This window comes from Mastacembelus armatus, chromosome 22, assembly GCF_900324485.2.
Source record: "Mastacembelus armatus chromosome 22, fMasArm1.2, whole genome shotgun sequence".
In the NCBI taxonomy this organism is placed as follows: domain Eukaryota; kingdom Metazoa; phylum Chordata; class Actinopteri; order Synbranchiformes; family Mastacembelidae; genus Mastacembelus; species Mastacembelus armatus.
Window position 1 is genome coordinate 707141 of NC_046654.1, and position 24831 is coordinate 731971.

At 45.3% G+C, this 24831-nt stretch overlaps 1 protein-coding gene across 1 annotated transcript in view; it reads right to left on the minus strand.

Annotated features, from left to right (window-relative positions):
* Nucleotides 1–10381: 10381 nt before the first annotated feature.
* akap6 (A kinase (PRKA) anchor protein 6) overlaps nucleotides 10382–24831 on the minus strand; it is a 133732-nt gene continuing 119282 nt past the window's right edge. The window contains exons 21-24 of the mRNA XM_026305238.1: nucleotides 20270–23248; nucleotides 18358–19596; nucleotides 15596–15691; nucleotides 10382–12816 (exon numbers count right to left, since the gene is read on the minus strand). Coding sequence (XP_026161023.1) covers nucleotides 12772–12816; nucleotides 15596–15691; nucleotides 18358–19596; nucleotides 20270–23248 — 4359 coding nt within the window. The 3' untranslated portion in view covers nucleotides 10382–12771. The remainder of the gene's footprint in view (nucleotides 12817–15595; nucleotides 15692–18357; nucleotides 19597–20269; nucleotides 23249–24831) is intronic.

The window sequence follows — 24831 nt, forward strand, 5'->3', positions numbered from 1 at the left end:
AGAAGACTGAAGCTCTGCTGAAAAAAAAAAGAAGAAAATAATGCAAATGTGTTGAAATGTGTAAGAACAGAAACACAAACAGCATCAAACCCAGACAGACAGTCTTTGTTAGTTACACTGTCCAAAGCTGGTGTATATGAAAAACGCTGACATTGGTCTTCTTCCATCTCTAGTTCTAATGTGCCACGTCTTTATTCCTGGCTCCGCCCTGTGAGCATCAACTCACCTCTCTGCCTCCGACACGTTTGCAGGACTAAAACTCTAATTTGCATCCTGACATTTTCTGCACAGGGAATCGAACACCCAACTCTGCTGGTTTTACTGCTCTCCTCCTCAGCATCGAGCCGTGGAGGACACATTTCCAATATTTCATCCTGCTCTGGCCCCGCAGAAACCCCTCCAGGACCCCAGCAGGGACTGCGAGCCTCACTTTGAGAGCCCCTAATAACCCACAGTTCTCGTCTGTCCTCCGAAACAAAGCATTGCACTAATAAAACGTCCCAATTGAGCTGATTAAATACCAATAAAAACACAGAGCTCGCCTCTCTGCCAGCCTGCAGTCTAAATTGGATCGCAGCTCTAAGCAGCAGCTCCTAATGAAAACCACCGCCGCAGCCCAGCCTCACTCGCCCACAATACAGTTTACCTCTTACTCCCGCTCTGCCTGTAATGAAATCAAATGAATTGGACTGGAGGTTTCAGGGGAGACATGCTGGACCCCTTATAGAATTAGGACTGAACCGTGTGTGTGCGCGTTCAATGTGATGTGTGTCCTTTCCCGAGCCACATGACCACCGGCTCATGATGTGCATTATGCATTTGACATAATATGTATTTGCTCCTGCAGAGTGTGCACTCGGATTATTGTCTGTGTGTGTGTTTACATCGCAGGTTGTGTGTACCAGCTGTGACCAGGTAAAGTACAGCAGACAGAATCAGGACAGTCAACCTGCTGTTCTCCCTCAGGACCTCACACACTCACACACTCACACACTCACACACTCACACACTCACACACTCACACACTCACACACTCACACACTCACACACTCACACACTCACACACTCACACACTCACACACTCACACACTCTATACCGTGGTGTGTTCAGGAGCAATTACGGTTCAGTCATTTCTGGCACCGACTGAAATGGGTCTGTTCCGTCATGTATGAAGATTTGTCTGGACTGTATTTTATTTTGATAAAGTTTTTGCACTGCTCTTTATTAAATCAAAAACAATTGGATTTATTTACACTCACCATGATGTTAGATTAAAAAACCTTCACCACCTACAGTTGTTTGTTCCAGAGCTTTCACTTTCAGGATTTTTCAGCAGCAAAAACTTGAGGTTAACGTTTATTTCTCAGAGAAATGTCCCCTGAGTGAAAAGTCCAACTCGAGCTCTCACACAGATGCAGGTGTCCTGTCTGCACGAGCGTCAGGGTCGAGGTTCCAGAAATGATGCAAAATTAAATTTACAGCAGAGAAATTTATTCCAGGGCGATGAAAAGACACAGATGCAGGCGAAGCTGAGCTGATAAGATAAGATACGTGACAGATCCCATCTAGTTAGAAATGTTGAAAGTACAGAAAAAATGATCCAGTTAGACCAAGATGTTTTATAAAGAAGATGATGTACTGGGGGAAAAAAAAAAAAAAAAAAAAAAAGAGTCAAACGCAGGTGACAAATGTTTGAAACTAAATCTTTGGATTTCCACGTTCCACCTTTTTCTCTCTCACACAGAAAGTCACCACCAGCTGCTCTGACTAAAAACACAACAAAACCCAGTAATTCCCTGTCATGTGTCTCTACAGTCATTTCAAAGACCACATCTGCACAGGCCCAAAGAGGTCTGGGGGGCCCCTGGTCCAGAACTTCTGCATTGAGGGCCTTAATGTTTCAGTCCATCAAATGACTACAGATTCACAAAATGAGTAAAGAAACATTTGTTAGTTCCAGTCGACAAACACAATCGTTAATAATAGTGAGGTTTAAATTCTTATCCCCTCTTCAGAACGAGGCTGTGGCCCAGTGAGACAGACAGGTGGCTCAGACGGCCAATCAGAGAGAGAGACAGGTAACCAGACAGTCGGCCAATGACAGCCGCCCACGCTTCCAAATGACAGCCGAATCTCTCCCCCTGTAATCTAACTAATAATGTCCCCCTCTTAATATTTTCCCTCTCCCCACGCTGATGGATGGGGTCAGGCTGTGATTCCCCCTGCTGAGGTCAAAGGTCAAAGCGAAGCCTCAACACTCTGCTCTGCCACTGTAATGGGAGCTGAAATATTAGTCGTCACCGCCTGCGGACGCCCCGACGCCTCAGCACAGATGATGAATTAACTGCTATGAGGAATTACAGACGGAGCACTCTGAAGACATTTCCCGTACATCCACACACACCTCCGTATGCAAATGATTGATAACAGACATCACTGAAATCAACTTTAACACACACACACACACACACACACACACACACACACACACACACACACACACACACACACACACACACACACACACACACACACACACACACACACACACACACACACACACACACACACTCGGGTATGCTAATGATTGACCGTGGTCTCTGGTCTCTGGCATCATCATTGCTTTTGTTTATTCGGCTGTTTCGAGCGGCTCTTGGCCTCTTGCTGTCTGGTATCAAATTGTTTTTTAAATGCATTTTGACGACTGATGTGAAAACACAATCAGGCTAAAACTCTATGAATCCATTTGACAAAAAAAAAAAACACACAGACAAGTAAAAATATACACACACACGTGCACACACAGTAACAATCAGCAGGTTTACTGAAGCCATTCAGTCTCTTCATTCTCTGCTGCTCCTCTGAAACGTTAAAGTCTTGTTTTCTTATTTTGCACCAAGGTCAAACTGAATAAAAACAAAAGGCTGTTCTTAGTTTTAAGTCTCGTAAAAAGGCGACAACATTTCTAGTTTTGTTATTGTTAAACTTTAACAGTGAACACAACACAAACACACAACACAAACACACAAAAGGCCGAAGCGTCCGACAGGTGGGGCAACATGAAAAGCGTCATACTAATTTAAATATGGAGGAACATCAGCCATTGGAAATGTCCACAGGATGCTAACATGCTAATCAACACACCACACTGCTAGTGGGAAATGAGTTTGTTCCTCAAACGTTCACCATGTTTGAATGTCACACTTTTTTACACTATAACTTTAGTGTAATGAACCATAAGCTCTGGATCTTTTTTAGACAAGAGTCAATAGTGAGCAGGAAACTCTCAACTGTGAAGGGACCAGGAACAAAAACTGGTAAAATAACAAAAAGCCACAAAATGGGGAAAATAGCTACAAAGCCACAAAAGAGACAATGTGAAATACTCAAAATAGACACAAGTGACCCCATAGAAATATGCAGAACTACTACAGAAATACACAAAACATCAAAAAGTCACAAAAACAAAATCGGGTCCAAAACGATGACTACAAATTACAAATTAATTTTATTTCAATTTCTCAGTTCATATTTTTCTTCTGTGCATCTTGTTGTTCACACAAACTGTCTTTTTCAGACACAAAGTGTCAGAGCAAATGTTTTATTTTGAAAACCGGAAAAGCCTCTCTTTGAGCAGCACCGTTTCTAAAAAACCTGATGGGTAATTTCACTGCTGTTCATTATTTTCCCAGCAGCTGTGAAAAGTGTTAAATGAGGCTTCGGCTAATGAATCATTTGGCTGCAAAATGGCACCAACTGATCCAAACCTGCACCGGAACACCGGGAAATACCGTCAGAGCCGCTACTGGGTTTTAGTCGTGCTCCCCTCAAAGTTACCAAAGCTATGCAGAGTCAGTCTTACCTGCTCAGGTGCGACGAGTCCACAAGAACCCATTCAAGTTGTCCAAAAAGAGAGTCCCTCAGTCTGAGGTTCACACAGTCCGCAGAGAAAACTAAAGTCTGGGGGTGTTTTTGTTTTGTCGGTGCAGTCTGATAAAGCTGTGTCCAGAAGTTCTCAGCGTCTTGGAGAACAAAATAAGTCCGGTGTGCTGTAACCGTTGGTTCCGGTTCGTCTCCGGGTTTGGCCGCGCAGGTGTGGACGATTAAGGTGGTAATCAGGTGCAGAGGGGGCGGGGTCAGCTGTGGGGTTTGCTGGTTGTGTCTGACTCCGACCTTAAAGACCTAATCAATCAGTGTATCGATAAAATGAAAATTGTTATTATTTATTGTGTTTTCCATGTTACAACATAAAACAAAACAAACCTTTGGAAAAACTGTTTCAAGCTGAGAAAGCACGAAGCTGCTGCACGGTGGTGCTTTCAAGGACACTCTGACATCTGAGGTGTCTTCTGCACAACCTTCATCTGCTTCCTGTCGATCCTCAGTGGCCAAGTGTCATCAGACAAACCTCTTTTATCTGCCACAGACACAGAAGAGTCAGACTGACATTAAAATCAAATATTGTTGGGGTGGAAGGAGTTTTAGTCTCATTATCCTGACTCTGTTCATTGGACCAGCCAGACCCAGTCCTGGTTCCTGCTGGGCTGGATGGTCCAAATAATGGAGCCCAGTCTTTATACACACACAGTTTGTTGGAAGGACTCAGCCAAAGCTGGGACACCTGGAGGAAACTGTTTGCCTCCATCTCCAAGGCTTCATTTCCTTCTGCTGCTGCAGGAAAGATGGAAGGAAGCATCACTGCATCTCTGACATTTCACTTTCTGACACTTCACCACTTTGGACCAGTTCAGCTTCAGACCTGGACCTGAGCTGATCACAGGTCAGTCACAGCTGAAACATAAGGGGACCCGAACCTGTGACAGGTAGTGTGGACTGTGCAGGACCAGGTTTGAAAGGTCCACAGGAGGCCTGAGGTTATCAGGACTAATGCTACTCTGTAAGAGGAGAGTGAAGTTCACAGGCCTGGAGAGAGTCAGACAGTCTGGCCTCTGCAGCAGCTCTGGGCCTGGTCCTGGTTCTGACATCGAGTCAGAGCTCGGGCAGGAGGAGCTGGTGAAGTTTCTGTGTTCACCTGCAGCGTCGATGGATCACCCTGATTGCAGAGAACAAACCCTTGATGACTTCAGTGTATTATATACTTCCCCTAATGTGGGATCAGCTGCTTAGTGAATCTGTTTTCAATCTATCTTTCCATTTTCTCCTCTCATCCCCAGACTAAAGTACATTATGGTGCAGCTGATGATGAAGGGATGGCTCTGCTCATCAGGGAGAAGAGCAGGGGAAAATGAAGAAGGGCTCGCGGAGGTTTTCGGCAGCGTTACCAGAACATCATTACGGCGTGGAGAGACCGGAGGAGGCGCTTTACTCTGTGTGTGTCCGTTTGAACACACACGTCGGCTTTTCTCATTCAGCTCTGATGCAAATGCTTTAAAACACATCCCCACCCTGCAGCAGTCTAATAACACAAATACTTTTAACTGTAACTTTCATTCACAGCGTCTCGGTGCACACTGATTGGATCCTGAGTGTTTTCCTCAGCGGCCCAGACTGTCTGACAATCGATTCCTGATGAACGGCTCCTGCGTCGCTCGGAGGATTTCACTTTCTGGTCTTTTCCTTCAGGAGGAAACTTTGGCTCAGATTTTTACCTCTGACTTATCATCTTATTTTTTACTCTTTAAATTCTATTTATAATTCTTATTTTTATGTTTATTTGTGTTCAGTACATTTGTTGTTTCCTAAAAATGATGTTTATATTTTTAAGGAATATATAAAGACGCCCAAAGGAAATTTCTAAACAGTTATTTTTTATTCTCTCTAAACTGCAGCATGTTATGTTGTTTGTTGTGCCCAGTGTCTGGAGTATAGACTGTTCATTCCACATGTGTCAGTCTGCACATCTGTGCTCTTTCCTCCAGTTTCCTTAGGGACGAAATGAAAGTTGTGTCTTCATCTTCAACATGATGCAGATGTCGCTGGTTATGCTGGGAAAGTTCCTGTTCTTGGTTAAATACTGAAACTATCCCAGATGACACAGGATGTGTTTAATACACAGAGTTTTTTAAAAAGCCACTTGAATGTGATTTTTTTTTTATGTCTGAACCTCGTGGGAGAAAAAACTCTGCAGACGCGTCGCTTGTTCCTGCTACTAAAAACATTTTGCCACAGGAAGAAGAAGAAGAAGAAGAAGAAGAAGAAGAAGAAGAAGAAGAAGAAGAAGAAGAAGAAGAAGAAGAAGAAGAAGAAGAAGAAGAAGAAGAAGAAGCACAGTGAAGTCAGGTTTTGGCAACAGATTTTGGAAAAATGGTGACATGTAGACTCACCGTCCTCCCAGCAAAGCATCACTAGGGGGTCACTCTGGAGCTGTACTGGTTCCACTGGGCAGGTCCCAGTGTGGGTATGTTGAAGCGGAGCAATATTTTAAACTATTTACATGTTATTCATTGAAGAAAAATACAAATGCAAATCAGAGTGTCTCAGTGGAGTCCAGTGATATCCAGAGGACCCTCCGTTATGTCGGGGGGGGCATTTGATGTACTTGGTGTAAACTTGAGGATGCCCCCCCCCCCCCTGTGTGCTGAGCAGAGGAGCAGCAGATTCATTCAAGCTGTGGACAGTGAACGTTTTGACATTTAAAGCCTTTAACTAATCAGTCTGTCTGCGTTTTCTCCCTTTTCTGCGACTTCACAGTGAGGGAGGAGATCATTTGAGCGCTCCGTCTGTTTGATGTGCGCTAATCACATGTGATCTTTTCAACAGGGAGCCGGCCGTCTTGTTAATTTGACCGTCGGTGCGCGGCCAGACCCCCCTCGCCTTCCCCCAATCAGGCCTCTGCCTGAAGAGTAATTGCGGAGCCACCATGCTTCGATGCGCTCGACCTTTACGACCTTAAAAGCCATTTCCATTTTTCTGACCACAAAAAAAGAACATATCTTGTTAATTGCAAAAAGGCAAATATTCTCCCTCCTCTGCTCTCCCTTCTCCGTCCTCCATATTTGATTTCCCTTTGAAGGCAAAACGCTGAAAAGCATTTCCATTTTCATTCATCAACGCTTATCAGTCATCTGAAGGCCCCTTCAGCCACAATCAACATCACAGCGCCGACCGAGAGGGACGCAACAATGAGAAACTATCAACAATTGCAAGAAGCAATTTGCTTTAATGTGGAGTGTGTCTTGTTGCAGCTAACTGCTATTTTTAATCCTCTGACAGCTCTCCTCTGATACTCTCCCAAAGACAGAAGGAAGTGTCACACCGCAGCATCCTGACTGACTTAAATACAGCGACCACAGGAGCAGCTGGCAGGACAAAGACACGCAGGAGACACAAACGCAGCCGGAGGTCTGCTGAGCCAGGCGTGGCACGAACTGTTCCTGGGAATCTGCTCAGCAACCAGGCCCCAGTGTCAGTTTACGTCTAAATGAGATGCTTAGAGTTCACCCGAACTGTGGTGAGACCGCACGACTGATACGAACCCTCTCAAACTCCCCCACAGCAGCTGACCAGTCTGGTTATTTATCAAAGTTTGGATCTTAAACTGGTGAACTGGGGCAGAAAACAAAGAATCATTCACTCTGTTCAATGAACTGAAGGTTTATTGGAGTTTTAAGGCTCTTAGACTCACGTTTATCACATTGACCATAGGTTTGTTGACCTTCAGCCCAGTACGGGCCTAAAAGTCGTCCACTGTTGTAGAGCCGTTATTTTCAAGCTCAGCTGCAAACTTAGTTGTTGAACCTGTAAGTGTTTAAAAGCAGACGTCTTGCTCTGTATTTCATGGATGAAACAAGTTTGTTACAAAAACAAATGTGAGGAAAACAGTTGAACTTTTCAGGAAACATGGAGCGAACCACCTGCCACGGAGAACCCTTTGTTTTCCACTGTGGTTTGTCACTACTCTTATGAAACTCTGCTGTTTCTTTGAGTTTCTCTGTGTGAGCTTGGCTTCGGTTTTTGTTGACACTCCCTCCCAGAATTTAGAGCCAGTTTGGCCCAGAATGTGTAAATTCAGCTTCTGCTGCATTTGATCCTCATTAAATTCACAGTGAAAGTTCATTCTTCTCTGTCTAACACCAACACAAATCCACATTTTATATGTCTACACAAGAAATGCTCAAATCACGTCTAAAGGAAAATTCATCACAGTCATGATCCTGCTCCCCAGACGACGAACCCTTCATGATGTTTCCTCCATGTGTAGCAGCGGCCATGTTGACTCAACAGTATGTTGTTCATTGTGTCCAACGCGTTCACGTTCTGGCTGTGGTGAAGAGCGAAGGGGCACAGGCCTGGTGTCAGACGTCCAGTATAAACGGGGCGGAAGATCAGCAACAATCATTCTGAGCCCACTAAGGACGTTTTCTTCTGCAGGGACAGAAGGTGATTTTTCATTATGAAACCAACAGCATCAGACTAAGTCCAGGTCTAAAGGATGTTATCAAGGACAATCTGTGCAATCAGGGACAAATTGATTTGCAGTGTGTCTAAAAGAGAGATGCCATTCCTCCGCCCATCCTCCTCATCATCCGTCCGTCTTCCCTGTCTCCAGCAGGATTTTTCTGTTTCACAAGCTGACCTCCTTCTGATGAAGTAAACATTATTTAACGCTCAGTGATATTACCAAAGCGTGTTTATCATCATATCCAATCACCTTCTCCTGCTTTCAGTTGCTCTCCGTCTCCTCAGCAGGTCGAACTTTCCGTCTGCGTGTGAGAGCCGAAGCCTCCGGCAGCAGGAAGACTGAGGTCTGATTAGGGGCAGGACATAAATCTTTGGATCAAAAAACGTTAATGATGCTTTTCTGATGATTGAGGGCCTGACACGTAACAAAACATCCAGTTTGGATTTCAGCCTTTTTACTTGTGTACAACTTGGAAATAACATACCTGCCAAATAAAGGGAAGAATGTCATCTGGTGAAAATGCATGAAAATGACACCTTTATTATAAAACTGTAATGGCCAATTGAAAAACCGGCTCCTGAGAGAAGCTGCAGTGGAAACCGAGACCAGTGGACTCTGGAAACACTGACGGTCTAAATGTTTGATTAATTTAACATCAATTATTATTAACTTATTCGTTAAAAACATTAAAATCTTTAATGAGAACAACAAAAGTCCAGCACAAAATCACATTTGTCCGAATTTCGTTTTTCCAATAAATTAAGTTTATTTGTCAACAGTTGGTTTTACATAGTAGTTAGCAGTAACCATGCAGTCAAGCTCTTTATGGCCAGTACTAATAATAAAGATATTTCACATCACAGGTCACATACAGAGTTAAATAAACACAAACACCAAGCATTCTCTCTGCATTTGACACCAAGGTTTTACACCTTTACATATATACACAAGCTCGCCATCAACCTTGCATGACACTGTTTGTTTCTGATCTTCATTTTTATTTTATTTTGTTGCATCACCCACAGTAACTGATAAAGCAGTGGTTTTAACAGAAAAGGTAAAGGAAGTAGAGCAAGGCACACAATTATATTTGAAAGATTTCAAACCCTAAAGTGTCTACACACACACACACACACACACACACACACACACGCACCCGCATCAACACCAACCCCCAACCCCAGCGTCACTGCTAACCGTCATCTCAGGAGCGGACTAGAAAAGAAGGAACCGAAACAAAGCATGGTACAGTAGTGGTGCACACACACAGCAGGATTAATTACAACACGTCTCTGTCAACAGTCATCAAACCTTAACGCCTACACAACATCTCCACTTCAGCTTTCGCCAACTTTGGTCGTGTTGCATAGATAAAATACCGTGTTATATTTACTGTCGGTTTTGGACATGGTGGTTGGGTCTTTCCTCAGTTAGCAGATGCTGCTGACAGCACGGAGGAGAACGGTTCAGTTCAGAACGGGCTCGGATTTGACCTGAAAGCGCAGCATCGTCACAGCTGGAAAACCTGACAAGTTGTTCTCCAGCTGTGTTACATTAAGTCTTATGCTCCAGCCCTGAGCTTCCCCAGATGAGACGCTCTACAGACGATGCTCCAACCAAAATCACAACTTCCATCCATGATCACGACCTTCAAGCAGCCGCCGTTAGCCCTAAAACTGGAACCTACCACCGGAGTGGGCAGCACCAAGTGCCAACTGGACTGAACAAGAACTTTAAACAGGGACAACTAGCAGGAAGGCTAGCAGGACGAACATGCCCTCTTCCAAGTGAGGTGGTCTATCAAAGATTTACCGCAGCATCACAGCCACTACGTGCCACTCGACAGGAGGAGACTTTCAGACAGGCCTCGTCAACCAATAAATCATAAATCATTTTCCACCAAGACACCAAAAGAACTGACCATGAATTTTTTGTAGAGGATGTTTTGCTGCTCAGGGATGGAGCAACAGTCCAAATCCAGAGAAAATTAGCCTTGGTAACTATTTTTGCCTCTGAGAAACGGGACAGTTCATAACTGCAACAGCCACAAAGCGACAGATCAGCCACACAGTCAAAACAATGATCATGTGCTGTGGTTGTGTCTCATCCAGCAGGAATTAGAGCGAACACGTCAACTTCCCCCTGGTCTGAACCAAAGGGACACTTAAGACTAAAAACATCCAAGATCACTTTCAGGAAGAGCAACAGCACCTGTGCAACATTTCAGTGCAGCCGTGAATGAATAAACACGGATCGAGGAGCCAAACGCATCAACATTATGTTGTCGGTGTCTTAGGAAATGACCTGTACGACGTCTAACGATCAAACGCTCCTCCTGCAGAACAGCACCAGGTGAGCTAAACAAACGATGCTGCCGATTTTCTCCTGAACGTCTCAGTGTTTGTCGTGTTTGGATCCTACAGTGAGACAAAACTCCACATCCGCTCTGGAAATAAATGACACGTACACGACTAATTCTAAGTCACCAGTGTGTGATACTTAGTTCTGCTTTTCAGGCCTGATAACGGTTTTCTTTTTGAAGAGGCCTTTTCCATCTGGTAAAGATTTGTATTTCACAACAAGGTTCAGCTGAATACGCTGATGTGAATGCGTCTTTTCAACTCGTCTGAACATTTCCTGCTTTTATCAACACTTCCTCTCTACAGTCTCTTATCTCAGCAATGACGCCTCATCTGTTCGTCATGACTGCACGTCTTCATTCCTGCTAACAGCAGGCTTCCACATTTAATGAGCGCTAAATAAAGTTTGCTTTTTCAGATTATAGAGGCTCTGTGGTTGTGTGATGCAGGTATTACACTGTGTCTACCGTTACACGTCTATAGAACTGCAGTGCGGTGCCGATACCGCAGGATGAAGAGCTGCACTACAGCTACAGCTTCACAGCAACTGATTAGGAATACTGACATCATCTATAGATAGAGTCCAAGTCTTGTTGTTCAGAAGTAACATGCTACTTGTGCCACACTGCAGCACACAGTGTGTGATAGAAGATACCAGGGTGCTCACACCTGTAGCATCAAAAACTGGGATACAGTAAAAAGCAAAACATCATGCAAAGTGTTGAAAGACGTGATGTTCGAGTGGCGGCTGAACTATTGGTGAGGTAGCTCCAGGAAACTACAGGAACATGGGAGGAATTTATTTTGTGACACCCATAGTGGAAAGAAAGAAATAAAAACTGGTTGCTGGTTGCTCAAAGATAAGATGTAATGTTCAGAGTAGGACGATGACGGGACCCAGCACCACTGAGCAGACACATACAGAAGAGCTGGTGAGGAAAGTCCAACGTTTAGCAGCTGAAAAGTCAAACAGCAGTTGGCAGATATTCAAAATGTTGTTGTGTCTGCTGGATGTGGAAATAGACACGTTAGTAACTTAATGAACCAGGACTGTTTCCCCCTAGTGGTCAAAAATACTGAATTACCTGCCAGAAACTATAATCCCACAGTCCAAAGAGCCACCATACTTGTCAAGTTTGTCCTAAACTCATTATTCCCTTGTGTTCATGTTGGTTTGGACCAGTACAGATCCCTTATTATTAGATGTTGCCCCATACAGTTGTATGAGTCTCCACCGCTGCAGTGCTGTGATGGAAAATGTCTGAGTGTAGCTTGGTAGGTAACGACGTAAGAAGAGGAGGAACTCAGGTGGTTTTGGTGGTTCCAATGGAGACGCAGCTTATATCTGAGATGGGCTGGGACTAGGGTGGCTGTGGGTTTAGGTTTGTCTAATATCTTTGTGCAACCAGCTCTGTAAACCACTGACAGATGTGTCTAATTAGATGAATCCAGTATGGAAGACAGGGTCCATCTGAGAGAAAAACCCATGAAGTGTTTCACAGGCTGGTTCAACAGGATCAGTCACAGCCACATGCTCCTCTAACTGATCATTCTCTGTTCGGCTGGAAGTGACAGGTCATGTATATGATATATATATGTATATAATATCTAAGTGTGCTGTGGACGAACCAGGACGCTATCAGATGATGCTGATTCTTTGCTGCCTCCATTTAGACTGAGAAAGTCCAAGATCTGGTGTAACACAAACACAAAAACATCTGATCTGTGACTCACCGACACAGTTTGACTGTAAACTCTCAATACTGCATTCTCCCATTTTCATTCATCATATTTAAATTGTTTTTGGATTTAATTTCACAATTTCATGATTTTCTTCCTTAAGTCACTTTCAGGTTCGACCCTGGATGCAGACTCATTATTCCATGTATGTAATGTAATGCACTGTATCACCCTCAGCTAAGAACCAGTCTGTAGGTCACCCTGAAACCAAAGGTGTGAAAAGCTCCGTGAGCAGACAGGGAGACAGCTGCGGAGATGAAGCCCAGAGGAGAGATCAGCTCAGCGGAGAGGGGATGCAGCGTGCTGCCTTACAGCTGGATCCTGGAGGTTCCTGCTCCCAACACAGCTGCCCTCTGGAGGAACGGAGGAGGACAGTTAGAGCTTGTTAAGGAAGCAAAAGATGTTGTTCACTCTCTTCTTCTAAATTAGATTTATTTCATGTTGTCATTAATTCATTAGGACCAAACAGTTCTGGGTTCTGGCCCAGTGGGGTGGGGGGGGTTCCCGCAGGAACTACAGAGTCAGTTTTGCATATGTTTGCATCTCCAGCAGAAACACTGAAGTTATGTATGAAACGCTTGTTAAAATGTTCTTTGAATTTCATCTGGTGCATAGCGGCTCAACAAACGCAGGCTGCAGCGTCAGTTTTTTCTTTTTCTCCATATTTTCTAAAACAGTTGTTTACAACAGCTTTAGAAAATATATATAAAAAACCCTCGTACAAACGGCGTGAGTGGGCCTCTGTGCCACACAGGGGATGTACAGAGATGTTGACGGGTCTAAATGAAACATAAACGTTTGCATTGTCTCTGAATTGTCTTCGGTCCAGTGTTTTTACAGACGGTACAGGTGTGAACAGAACCGCTGAAGTGTTTGGTCCTTTTGCTTCATTCGTTCGTTCATGGGACAGAATCACAATTAAAAGAAAACAAATGTGGTGATATTCTGTATTTTCTTCTAACCGAAACAGAAACTGGAGTCATGCTGTTCAGAAATAATGTGCCTGGTCCTGGAACCTCCTATACCTGACAGTAAACCACTATAGCACCCATCAGGGTCCACCCTGCTGCACTGGGAGACACGCTCGTCCATCAGCATCAACACACACTGTAGTTTATTCTGACGTCCTGCTGCCACTGATACTCGCTACAGACCAAATGTGGATTCATCCGCCGATGAAAATAGTCCCTAGTTAATGTTTCCTCCAGCTGTTTGAGGAAATGACTGAACATTTTTAATTTTTCTAGTTTTCTACTTTGTGAGTTTGTTGTTTTTTTTTTAAAAGGTGGTTTCTGGAGTTAATACATTCACTTCAGGGTGAACAGCTTTATTGTTGTTTCATTGATCTGTTGTGTTAATAAAGTTATTTATTTTAGTGAATCAGCTGCAGCTGCTGCGACATGTCAACAGGCTGATTCCTCCTGTGGGTGTCAGACACTCAGCTTCGTTTTTTCTGTTTTTCAGTGAAACTTTCTAAACATGAGTCAGTGATGAGACCTGAACACACACATTACACACACACACACATACACACAGTGCACACACACAGTGCACACACACAGTGCACACACACACTCTCTCTCTCTCTCCTATGTGTTTTGCTGCAGACCTTCTGCTGTCTGGGTCACAGAGCACATCATGAGCCGCATTCACGATTGCTTTAATTGCACCTGTGTGTAGAGAGTGTGCAGTGTGTGTGTGTGTGTGGGTGTGTGTGAGAACAGGTGGGCTAGACTGGGGCAAGCCATGGGGGTCAGGACCAGCTGTATGCATCACTGATATGATGTGTGTGTGTTAGTGTGTGTGTGTGTGTCCTTTGTCGTGGGTTTACATGCTTTGTGTGTGTGTGTGTGTGTGTGTGTGTGTGTGTGTGTGTGTACACTGAGCTTGATTTCACATTTTCATGTGTGTATTTCTTTGCATGGGGGTGTATGTGCAGGTTTGTCCTCTGATGTGTGTGTGTTCATGTGTGTGTGAGAACAACATGTCTGTCTAACCTGCAGCTGCTGGGCTGTCAGAGCTTCTACCTGGACTCTTATGCCCTGCCCTCAGGGGCGTGTGTGAGTCTGTGTGTATGTTTGGAGTATGGGGGCAGTAGGTTTTGCTTAGCCCTGGAGGCACCCATAGGGCTGACGCGTCTCACACACACACACACACACACACACACACACACAGAGTGTCCGTGATGGTCTTTGTTCTCTCTGGGTTGCTTTGCTTTTAAAAACAGAGAAGATGAATTCCCTGCTTGTGTGCAGCCTGGTGCACGTGTCCACACATGGCGTTTGGAGTTACACAATGATTCATGGGAAGACTAAATTATTCTCATAATTTTACTCTAACATTTATCAAGGACAGGAAGAAAATGTACATCAGTGTTGGTCAAGGACAGTGGACTAATGATGATCGTAGAAACACTGGATCAAACGAGATGATCATCATCAGGAATGAGAGAGTGACTCCACAGAACATAAGGAGAGAACAGAGGCTGCTCGCTTCATCTTGTATCTGTATCTGAAGTTTAAATAGAAAAAGGGTTTATTAATGATGTTTGTGCTGCTGCTGATATAACTGGGGTGGACAAAATAACAGAAACATCCCTCAGTGTAATGCAGGAGCGAATCAACAGCGAAACGTTTTCAGCTACAGGAGGATTCAGGACTGTCAGACTTTGTTTTAGCTTGGTGTGTCTAATAAACTGTGTTTGCTTTGAATGAAAGCACAAAGGTTTCATGATTTCTGTAAAACATGCAAGCGAAAGGTTACGCTTCAGCAGCTGCCTTCAGCAGGCGGCTGCCGACTGTCCCGGGGGCTGTTTCACAGAAGCATTTTGGGAGTGCAAACAGCGACAGCGTCATATTTCATAACTGTTCAGGTATATTTCAAAATCCTGCAAATTTTATGAGTGGGACGTGACATTTTTGGTGTTTTGTTGCGTTCCGGTGTGAAACAGAACCACTGAACAACACAGACAGGTTCTACGATTGGTTTGTGGGCAGTAACGTTAGAACATAATCTCAGAGCAGAACAGGGTCCAGCTCCATGTTTAAAAGTCTCCTCTGGAAGATAAGAGAGGCTGAAAATGCTAAAACACTAGAATGATCTTGTTTTATCGTGCTGTGTGTGCCAACTCACTTTAACTGTTCCCATCCTTGAGGCGGGTCTTCTCACTGAGGCTTGGCCCCGGCCCTGGGCCCTGGGGCCACGACTGACAGCCGACTGAGAGCTCACCTGAGAGGGGCACAGGGAAAGAGAGAGATAAAAGATTGGACCAGAAATGGAAGGACATGCAGAAATGAAAAAAAAAAAAAAGCAAAAGGACGAAGGTGAAGAGACACCAAGAGAAATAAAGAGACGTGAAAAAAATGTAGTCACATGAAAACCAACACAGGAACCAGCAGAGAACCAGGAAACAATATTTCACTTTATTCTTCTCGTTTCAGCAGTGAGAGGCAGAGAGCGAGCGAGGTGGCGATGGATGACGAGACAGCGAGTAAAGGAGAGAGACAAACAAGAGAAAGAAGAGAAGAATAAATCAAAATGGCATTATCGGGCTGAAACGTTGTTTGTTTTCTAATCTGCTTGTTCTTTCTTTGAGCCCAAACTGATGAAAAAGTTGCAAATTAAAACAATGAGCATCAGGCCGAAAACAATTCTTTCCTCTCTCTTGATTGGTTCACGACTAATCGCTTTGTAAAGACTTGTGTAGCTATTATCCCTCCACATGCATCTACTGCAGCTACAAATCCACACACACATAAACAGTCACACAACATGGATGCAGATCCATGCTGACTAGTGCAGGCTGGATTCTGGCTTTAGGATCAGACGTGATCGAAGTGAGGATTCCCTCAAAACCTCCTCTGGGCTAAATAAAAATAAGATAACACAAAATCCACAAAGTCTCAAAAGTCAAACATTTACAATCTCAAAAACACAATATAATAAAAAAACAGAAAATTCTAATAAAATACACACGACTTAAACATCCAACAATAAAATCTAATAAACACTAGAATTAAAATAGTTTTTTGTCCTGACATTATGTACATATTATTACTCCTCTTCTGATACTTTATGCATTCAGTTCCATAAAGGTCACCAGCACTGCAAAGTCTAAATCCCATAGAAACCAGTGCCCCCATTAACCACCACAGTTAATTAAGTTAATTAAGGGCTGAGCTACATTCCTTAATTACGTCACATTTCCATAACAGAGAGCAGAAAGTTAGCTCGTCACTGGAAAGGTGCTGCATGAACTTCCAGAGTCCTTGCTGAAATAAAAATGAACTGCCTGCAGCTGTAATGTTTGTTGTGTTAGCATGACAACTGTTAGCACAAGACACGAAACACAGCTGACCATCAGCATCAACTGTAACCTGAAGCTAACGTTACCCTGCACCACGAACCAGTCACCTCTGAGGCTGAACCACACACAGGATGTGCCTCTCATTGGTCGTGAGTCACCTGACAGCGTTTCAAAATGGCGACCCGGGGCCACAGACATAGGCTCTTCACTGTGGCTCCTGCTATTAGTTTGACTTTCACTCTAGTTCACATTAACTTCACTTCCACTGATTCTAGCAGATCCACTAGAATGAGCTGGTTCAGTGCCTCTAGATGCAGCTGCTGTAAACACTGTGTGTTGCTCGGGCCAATTAGTGAGTCAATGCATTGCTTTGTTGTTTGAAGTGTAATGAACATTGCACAATCTAGTTGCTACTAGCGGGGACTCAATATATTCTTGGCCTTGTGGAAACCTCTGCACCGTCTATTAGTGGACAGGTGGGAAAACCAGAAATGTGTCCAAGCCAGTATTTTGATCAATAACCTAAAGATTCATCAACATGATTTTGTGCTACGGTGCAGTAAAAGTCTTGTATTACTACAAAGGAAACACAGCCCACATTAACATGCACTGTGGGGGGGCGGGGGGATAAAACACAGGATGCTCTGCATTAGATCAAAAACGCAACAACCTCTTCAGCTGAGATGTGTTCCTCTTTAAGAGAGTGAAAGTTGATAAACAGACGAGGTTGCAAAGATGGTAAAAATGCCAAAGTCATTTGCATAAAGAAATAGAAAACTTAAAAAGAGCACAAACACGCTAATTCAGCGATGAAATGAATTGAACGATCACTGCGGGAAGGGAAAGCTCTTAGCTGATGAATCCTAATGAAATCTGACTGATAGTAATTATGCTGATGTTGTTCTGTGGACCTTAACCTTTTTACTGAAAAACTGAGAAGTCTGCAAATCCCCACTTCCATTAACACCTGAGGGAGGAGAGAAGGGAAGAAAGGATGGAGAGGGAAGGAAACAACAAGAGGCCTGTGAAAAGAAGACAGAAGAGGAAATGTAGGCAAAACTGAGGAAAAGAGGAGGAGAATAAATGAGGAGAGGAGGAGAAAGAGGTACAGGGCAAGAGAGGAAGGAGGAAATGAGGAGGTGCAGAGGAGTGGAGAGGAGAGGAGAGGGGAGGGGAGACAAGGAGAGAGGAGAGGAGAGGAGAGGAGAGGAGAGGGGAGACAAGGAGAGAGGAGGAGAGGAGAGGAGAGGAGAGGAGAGGAGGAGAGGAGAGGAGAGGAGAGAGGAGAGGAGAGGGGAGAAGAGAGGAGAGGAGAGAGGAGAGGAGAGGAGAGGAGAGGAGAGGGGAGACAAGGAGAGAGGAGAGGAGAGGAGAGGAGAGGAGAGAGGAGAGGGGAGGGGAGGGGAGGTCACATATATTAGCACCTCTCACGTCCATCAGGCCTCAGAAATGGACCAGAGAACTTTACAGCGGCCTCCTAACGTTCACGCCCACTGAGGGCTCGGCCTGGACTAATACCTGGACTAGAGAGGGACGAGCAGTATAATGTCCTGAGATAGCACATCAGGCTCATACGTGAAACACTAACCTGCTTCTGCACCACCGTCTTCGCTTCCTGCAGCGAGCCGCTCCGTCCTCTCCTCCCCTTCTCCTCCTGCTTCACCCGCTGAGTTTCCACCTCTCCTCGCCTCTCCCCCTCCTCCCTATCTGCCTCTCTCATCTCCAAGCAGTTAATTTTGGGATTAATACGCGTGGCGGTGGTGGCTGGCTCTTTTGAGGGATTTGTAGCGGAGCTGCAGACACTTATCTTGGTCATTACGGCGCCCATATTGGATTCAAGCGGTTTAGTATCTGCCAAACATTCAGCTGCGGAGGAGTCTATCGGGGCGACACGCGCCCGGGGATTAAGATAAGGAGGCCCCTCATTACGACTCCTCTCCTCCTGCGGCGCGCTGACACTCACAGCGTCCACGTCTTCTCCTCCAGCGACATCACAGAGGAGGTACAGGTCCTCACCTCGCGTCTCATCCTCAGAGCCAGAGGACAGAGGAGCAGGAGAGGAGGGGTTGTGATCTCCTGGTTGGTAGCCGGGCCCCTGGAGGGAGGGGGAGATGCTCGCTGAAGGTGAGGAGGTGGAAAACGAGCTGTAACACAGCTCCAGGAAAGGAGAGAAAGATCTCTGGGTTTCCTCTGTTGTAGGACTGGACCTTTGAAAATACAACTGATCCTGGTTTTGATCTGCTTCAGAACTGGGCTCCTCTTGAGACACATATGGAAGATTATCATTTGGTACTGAACAAGGCAAATATGCTGGACTGGCCTTCAAATTCTCCTTCCGCAGGGACCGCCGTGGTTTCTTGGAGAGCACCATGCTGTAGCAGAGTGGTGGCCCCAGGTAAACCTCCTCAGTACAGGCTGCAAACAGGGTCTCCTCATCCCTGATGTCTGGGCTCGGGGGCAGGGACACGGAGGGACTATCTGGCTCTTCACTGTGGCTCCGACTACTAGTTTGACCATCAGCAGATGTCAAATCCAGAGCACGGACGACGTTCTTGGAGTTGAGACCAGGAGAGGAGCTTTTGGACGCCTGACCTGAGCTGGGCGTTGATGTTCGCTGGGCGGTGCTGGTAAACAGCTCAGGACTGGGGCTGTGGAGGCCTTGTGTTGGCGAGACGTAAGACGGGATGCTGTATGGAGCTGGAGTGGAGCTCTTGTCCTCGGAGCACTGGCTAACCTCACCACAGTCGCTGTCATGGGACGAGAGGGACAGGTAGGAGTAGAAGTCTCCTTTCCTAAGGTGAAGAGGCTGATGGGAGTGTTCAAGGACCTGAAGGAAGAAGAAAGTTTCTCAGTTTGGTTTTGTACCTGTTGTTTGTTGTATCTGAACTGAGGGTCTAAGGATGGAGAATGTGTTTATTCAGAAAACCTGCTCAGGTCATTTAAATCGAAAGGATGAAACAATAAACCAAAAAACATAGTTTAATAAGTAAAACTGACTCACTTCTTTACCATCCCATCTTTAATTTATCGATATATTTCTAACCCCTTCGCTCAGACCTGGGCTGCTTTTGATTCTGTGTTTACATTTTAACATACCAAACTAACTGGATCAAGATCTGCATGTTGTTATTTAACATTTTTACAGGAGCAAAGTTTTCTGCCTGATTTCTTTCTCTTTTGAGAAACAAAATGAAGACTGAGAACTGATTAGCTTTTAGATTACTTCACTTGATATTGAAGAAATTAGTCATTACATCCTAAAAGTTATGATCTGTGATGCGATTTATTGAATTACTCCAACTCAGTGAACAAATTAACTGAGATAACTTTTGCTGCTTTGGGATTAATTTGTCCTCAAAATGTACAGAAGGTATAAGGTCAAACATGAAGTGGTTTTCAAGAGCTTCTCATGCTGCTATTTTAATCTCTATGAGCTTTATGTCGTTGCATGTGCTGTGTTTGTATTCTGGGGTTGTGTGTTCTTTGCATTAGTACTGTACCTTGTCTCTGATCTGTGTTAGTGATGCAGGACCCGGGGCTGGGTCGGACCTTCTGGTCTCAGCCTGGTTTGGTTCTTCAGGCTGATTCTCTTTGCTCTTCAGTGCCAGTGAGGTCAAGTCAATAATCTCCATTACAAAGTCGTGCACGTTGTCTTTCTTGCCCTCGTCTACACTGCAGGGACGGAGGGACGAGGGGGAGGGAAGGTGGCTGCAGCAGGAGGAGTGAATACTGTGGCGTTTCTTGGGAGGCAGAGACGACTGTTTGTCTCTTATCTCCCTCTTCGTCTTCTCCGTCACAAAAGACGAGAATTTGAACTTTTCCTGAATGGTGATGGCCTTCCTTCCGCCGGGTGCCGGCCTGCCGTCCTGCAAGGCGTCTTGGGACCTGCAGTCCTCAACTGGTGAGAGGGAAGGCGGTGAGGGAAGGGAGGAGCTGTGGCAGGGCAACTCCCCCTTCAGCTGTCCCACCAAAGAGGAAGCACGTTTGAAAGGGAAGGGGAGGTCACAGGAGGGTGAAGAAGAAAGCTGCTTTGCTGAGTTTGCTTCTGTTTTCAGGTCACTAACATCCTGAACTGATTCTCCTGTTTTGGCAAACACATACAATTCCCTCAGTGACTCTCCCTTCTTCATGAACACACTCGACTCCTCTCTGAGGAGTTCATCATCTTCATCTTTTGCTTTTAAACAGCTCTGGTCCACATTTCCGTTCTCCACGTCATCCACAAACTGGCTGATGAAGCTCCTTGTTACATTCCTCCGGTTCTCCTCATCTTCCTTCTCTTCTGACGTCTCTCTTTTGGTCTTGTTGTTGCTACTATTAGTGTTGGTTTCTGCTGACTTTGCTGCTGAGCGGTTTAGGAAACAGCACTGCTCCGTGTTCTGAGAGGAGGATGTGAAGTTAGTGAACAGGTGGGTCCCACACTGCAGCTCGTCCCGGAGGCCCGCCTCTGTTTTAGAGGAGGAAGAAGAGGAGGTTCGAGGAGATCGGATCCAACTCTGCAGCTTCTGCTTCATGTACTGCATGCCCAGGACATAAGACCCCTCCATCTCCTCCTCATTCTCACCATCATCCTCATTAGCAGAAGAGACGCCACTTAACCTGTCCTCCTCTTTGTCCTCTCCGTCCCGGACGCCGAGCTCTTCCTCAGTTAGTGTGAGTGTGGAGGAAGACAGCAGGTCACTGTCATCCTCATCCTCATCTGTGCACGCCGACGTACAAGACACGTTCACCACCATGCTCAAACTCGCCGCGTCTGTATCATCCATCACTTGTCCTCCTCGGCTGTTTCCGTGGCAACGCTTCCTATATGAGCTTGAGTTGGCATTTACCGCCATGCTTGGATCCAGGAAGAGGCGACGCTGATTTCTGAGCATGGCGAAATCTTCAGACCCCAAGGATGAATCCTCTGTGCTGCTCAGCTCAGTTAGCGATGCTGTGGCTGAACTCTCGTTGATCAGGGATGGCGGTCCTTTTCGTGAAGAGCTTGAGATCCCAGAAAGAGGGGAGTGTCGGCCACCCAGAGACGGAGAGGCAGGGAGGTGGCTCCGCTGTGGGGAGCTGCTCCGAAGGGTCATATCAGAAACACTGCGGATCATCTTTGACGCCATAGGACTCTGGATGTTCTCCAGGCGTTTCAGGAGATCCAAGGTTTTTCGGCTCAGCTCTCCAGAGGACAGTTCTCCTTGCACACTTTCATTATTCTTTTCTTGTCCTGGTTCACCTGCATCCCCTTCTCTTTTCTGCCCCAAGTCCAGCTCCCCGAGGCTGGTCAAGCTACCTCCACATTCCCCTTCAGCACTCAGGCCTTGGACCAGTCCGCTCTCCAATGAGGTGCTACGATGCAGCACCTCCTTGGAGGGGAACAACTCCACACCCAGAGCTAGCAGGGACTCCAAAGAGGAGCCCTGAGATAACACTGGACTGGACGCACGGCGGCTGAGAATGGGAGGAGTCTCCAAACTGTTGAACTGGTCAACTTTGAACTCTGTGAGGAAGGGCTTGGAGGAGTCTACATTAGGTCCTCCCACCTCAAAGTCAGAGTCGGAGTCGGCAGGAGTCAGGATCCCACGTCCATTGATCAGGATCTCAACTGCCTCACCTCCCCCCCTCCTGTGTCGTCGTCTTTTCTCCTCTTCTCTGTTTCTTCTGTTTTCATCTCTCCTCCATCCGTCATCCTTCTCTGCACTGGTTCTTTGGTTGTACCTGAAGATGTTGTCTTTGGGCAAAGCCAAGTCAGTATCATGCATCCTCTGCTCATCCTCCTCCTCCTCCTCCACTCCCTGAATTTCATAGTTCATCACCGTCTCTGCATCTCCTGTATCGCTAACTATCCCGCTCTCACACTCTGAACGCCGACTGTTTGCCGACTGGCCACTTCCTCTGCCGCCCTCCCTCTCACTCTCCTCATCCCTGCATCCATCCCTGATCCTTTCGCCTCCTCGGCTATTTGACATCAAACCTCCCAGAAGGTCTGGGATGGATTCGAAGGAGGAGAATGAGGAGTCCTTACTCAGGCTCTTCAGCAGGAGTTGCTGTTTCCGTTTTCCTGATTTGGTTTTGTGCATTATGAACGAAGTGTGAGGAAGTGGGGGCTGTTTGTACAATTCCACATTATGGAGACTGTACACCTGGTAGATGTTATTATTGTTGGGAGGGTGAATCTGAGAGATCACACTGGGCTGAACCTCTGCTGCGGATCCACTCCTCATCTCAGGACACCGACTGGCCAGGATGCCTGTTTGAACCCCATCAGGTTGATTCCCATTGGATGAAACACAGTCTGAGGGGACACTTGGTTCTGTGGGGAGGTTGTGCGTGAGGTCGGGCTCTGGTGCTTCTTGTGGCTCTGGTTCTGTGATTGTCATATCTGTTTCATCCCATTCCCAGGAGTCATCTGGAGCTGGTGCCACTGGACCAACTGGGATGGGGCTGATTTGGTGGAGGTCTACTAAACCTGGCTCAAGAAAGTTCCCAGGAACCTGCAGACAAAAGGGAAGAAAGAAAGAAAAAAGAAAACATGTTTGAAATAGTTCAGGTTAAGGAGGAACCTAAAGAGCTGCTAAAGCTGAAGCCAGGAACCCACAACACCCAGTGTCCTGATCCTGCTGCAGGTCACACCCCTTTTTCTCTCTACCCCTACCAAAAAGTTGAGTCAAGGATCATTGGGATAAATAACATCTGATATTGTATTGATCTCATCTTGACTCTATGAATTACAGTTCATCTGATTTTCAAGGTTCTCAGGTTCAACACTGGAAATAGTTTCTGGCGTTGGTGACGTGTATCGAATATAATAAATGACACAACATTTATAAACTTCATCCACAATTTATTCCTTACAATTAAATGCTAAGTGTGTGAGTTCACCACTTAATACTCCGCTTAAAACTCTGTCTCAACAAGTCATACTCAAACTCCAAACCAGTATGTTTTGAAATATTCTAATAAGCAGGTTTCGGTTTCCTGATACTCGTGGAGCAATTTGTTTAATTTCGTGTCCTTTCTACCAAATTCCTGGAACAGTTTAATAAATCCAGCAGATCCAGTTCAGAAGTTCTTGAAGAAGTTTTCTGTTATCATTTAAACTGCACAGGTTTTATTCTGTGTTATCAAATGTTGTTTCAGATGTTGTGCATCTTGTCTCTTTAAAAAGACTTGAATCCTGAGAGCGCTGTCTCGAGTCAGGCCTCCGGTTGAAAGAGACACACTGACACCTGACTCTGACAGAACACGTTCTGTGACCGTTTAAAAAAATCAGCCCATAGCAATTGCTTATAAATCTCAACACAAATTATTCTGCTCTGGAACAAAGCGATGAATTATTCAAAAACGACTTCTGAGAGAAAGAGCACGAAACCGAAAACCCTAAAGTAAATACGTAATCAAAAACCTTCAGAGCGCCGGGCTGTCTGAAAATATGCTTAGACACAGGATTTCTTCCCTTCCACAGACATAATTATACAAATTGCTCCGCGTCTCGTTAACAAGAGAGAGGGGTAATTCGTATTAGCCATTCACAGCCTATTAATCTAATAAACTAGTTGGCTCTGTGTGTGTGTCTGTGTCTGTGTGTGTGTGTGGATATGGGTCTGAGTAATGAATTTCTATTAGATTTGTGCTTATTCCCCTTGTGCTGATAAGGGAGATGGGGATAATGACTGAACTGGGTTTTTCCATTGCAGACGCGTTCACAAACACATTGAGTGCTGAGGGGAGAGGCTATCAATCAGCCTAATCCAATCAAATCGAGTATTTGATGACCCACAAAAACCTTGTATATAAGTTATATCTGTAATTTATTTCATTTCTATCATTTTAAACAGTTTATAGCTGAATTGTGGGAATGTTTATGACCTCAGGGAGGGAAGGGAGCTGACTCCTGGTGTCCGGTGGCCACAGTGGCTTCACAAACACTGCGTTTAAAGTTGGAAAAAACTAAACACTCTGTGCGGTTGGGAAGCTGCCAAAGAGGCAGAGCTGGGAAACCGGCAGAAGAGACGAATGAGCCAGTCAAACAGTGGTGATAATTTCCCACCCAGACTCCTGCAACATGCCAGGATAT